Here is a 1,955-nt window from a genome sequence, read left to right on the forward strand (position 1 = left end):
TGTGTTGCACGGGTCTCCTGCTTTTCTAGACAGATAAATTACAGTGTTATAGAGGCCTGAATGTCTGTGTAGGCTCCGTTTCCCCTTTATGTACCGGTCCCTGCTTTGCTCTGTGTCACTGTGTGTAGCTCCTAGCACAGTAATAGGTGGTGGTGTCTGCAGCTGTCACGGAGCGGAGCTGCAGGGAGACCTGCTTCTTGAAGTAGTCAGCAGAGATGGTGAGTCAGCTCTGGACAGATGACCTGTAGACTGTTGTCCATGTGGAACTGCTGTAATATCCCCGTCCCAGCCACTCCAGCCCTATCCCAGGAGGCTGCCGGACCCAGCTCCAATAGTAACCGCTAGTGATGGAGAACCCAAGACAGCGCAGGTCAGTGTGAGGGTCTCTCCGGGCTTCACCGCCCCCGGGCCGGACTGGACCAGCTGCACCTGGGAGAGGACACCTGGGGAAAAGAACAGAGCTGACTCTCGCCTATAACCGGTGCATTGGGACATGTTTAGAAGGACATGGAGAACGCAGAGTAGAACGTTTTGAGAAGAATTTGGACCCAGGAGAGGCACAAGCGAGGCAATAGAGGAGGGGGATACATTTCAATAATGTCACATGTGTGGTTAAACTAACTCACTCACTCACTCAGAATCCTCAATCAGAAAGAGAGAAGTCAGGCTTTCATGTTCCCCACTCCTCTCTCTCTGTACCTGGCTGCCTACAGCAGACGTTATCTCCCGTCACACTCCTAGGCAGGCTTGCTCAGGGTGTCGGGCATGGGTGGCAGGGTCTGGGCAGGAAGGATTTTGCATGAACGCTCTGTTGCGCTGTGCCACTGTGCCGTCTAGCGCAGTAATACGTGGCAGTGTCTGCAGCTTCCATGTTGTTCAGCTGCAAATAGACCTGGCCTTTAGAGCTGTCTCTGGTGATGCGGATTCGGTCTTTGATACCCGAGCTGTAGCCAGTTCCTCCACCACTCCAGATCACTCCCAACCACTCCAACCCCCTTCCAGGAGGCTGCCGGATCCAGCTCCAGTCGTTGCCATCAACAGAGGTACCGTAGACAGCACAAGTGAGTCTGGCAGACTCCGTGGGCTTCACCTGGTCTGGTCCCCACTGCTCCAGCCGGATTTCTGAGAGAACACCTGCAGCAGAGGAAGAAAACCAGTTCGACCTCCATTGTATTTGCTTATGGATAAGTGCCTCCCACATCCCCAACGGAGGGGGAGTTGAGAAGCCTGGATTTAAACCGAACACGCATCGAAGCACATTATTAACCAGTAGCATTTCGGTAAAGCACACTGAGCTAGATTTTCAAAGATATTTAGGCACCTAAAGATGTAAACGGGCATCTAGAGATTAGACGTATAATTGCCATTGAAAGTCAGTGGGAGTTACTGGCATGTAACCTGCTAGATGCAGGTTTAAAGTTAAGCAGCTGCTTAAATATTTTGCCGTATTCTATCCAGAATGCCCAGCGGCTACCAGGATGGAGCTCTAAAAAGCCAACAAAACAGCAACAACTTACATGGTGGGACAGCCAAAAGAGAAAGGAAAATAAACAGTGAACCCATATTATTTTGCGAAGGGGGGATATCAGTCACAAGTGGGCAGCTCAGATTCTGGTTTGTGACAGTGAAAAAAAATCCAGGGCGTTTGTATTTAAACCGGAGAGTTGATTCAGTGATTTGCATGGCGGTGGCGCACAGAGGGTATAAGAGATGACAAAGGGCTGGCAGGGGAAGCTGTAGTTAGGTGAGGAGGCCCCTTGGGATATGTCTAAACCTTACAGCTGGGAGAGAAAGAATTTTGATGCATGGGGGGGGCAGCCTCTTTCTGCTCCCCAGACTGACCCACACTGGTGAGGATTTGCAATAATATTGTAGAGCGACAGGTGCTTAGAGCATAGAGTAAATAATGCATTATATCCCCACCTCGTTGTTGGATTCTATTGTATTTATTAAAA

The 1,955-nt window shown here is 50.2% G+C and overlaps 1 gene segment (V, D, J or C); it reads right to left on the bottom strand.

Moving 5' to 3' along the window:
* Positions 1–751: 751 nt before the first annotated feature.
* Positions 752–1,134, bottom strand: LOC115271432 (the record flags this gene model as incomplete). The annotated part of the segment is given in 1 exon segment: positions 752–1,134. A coding segment is annotated over 1 exon segment (383 nt), but the record flags the coding sequence as incomplete, so codon positions are not given.
* Positions 1,135–1,955: the final 821 nt, after the last annotated feature.

This window comes from Terrapene carolina, unplaced genomic scaffold (genome assembly GCF_002925995.2).
Source record: "Terrapene carolina triunguis isolate 2854851 unplaced genomic scaffold, T_m_triunguis-2.0 Scaffold15521, whole genome shotgun sequence".
In the NCBI taxonomy this organism is placed as follows: Eukaryota; Metazoa; Chordata; order Testudines; family Emydidae; genus Terrapene; species Terrapene triunguis.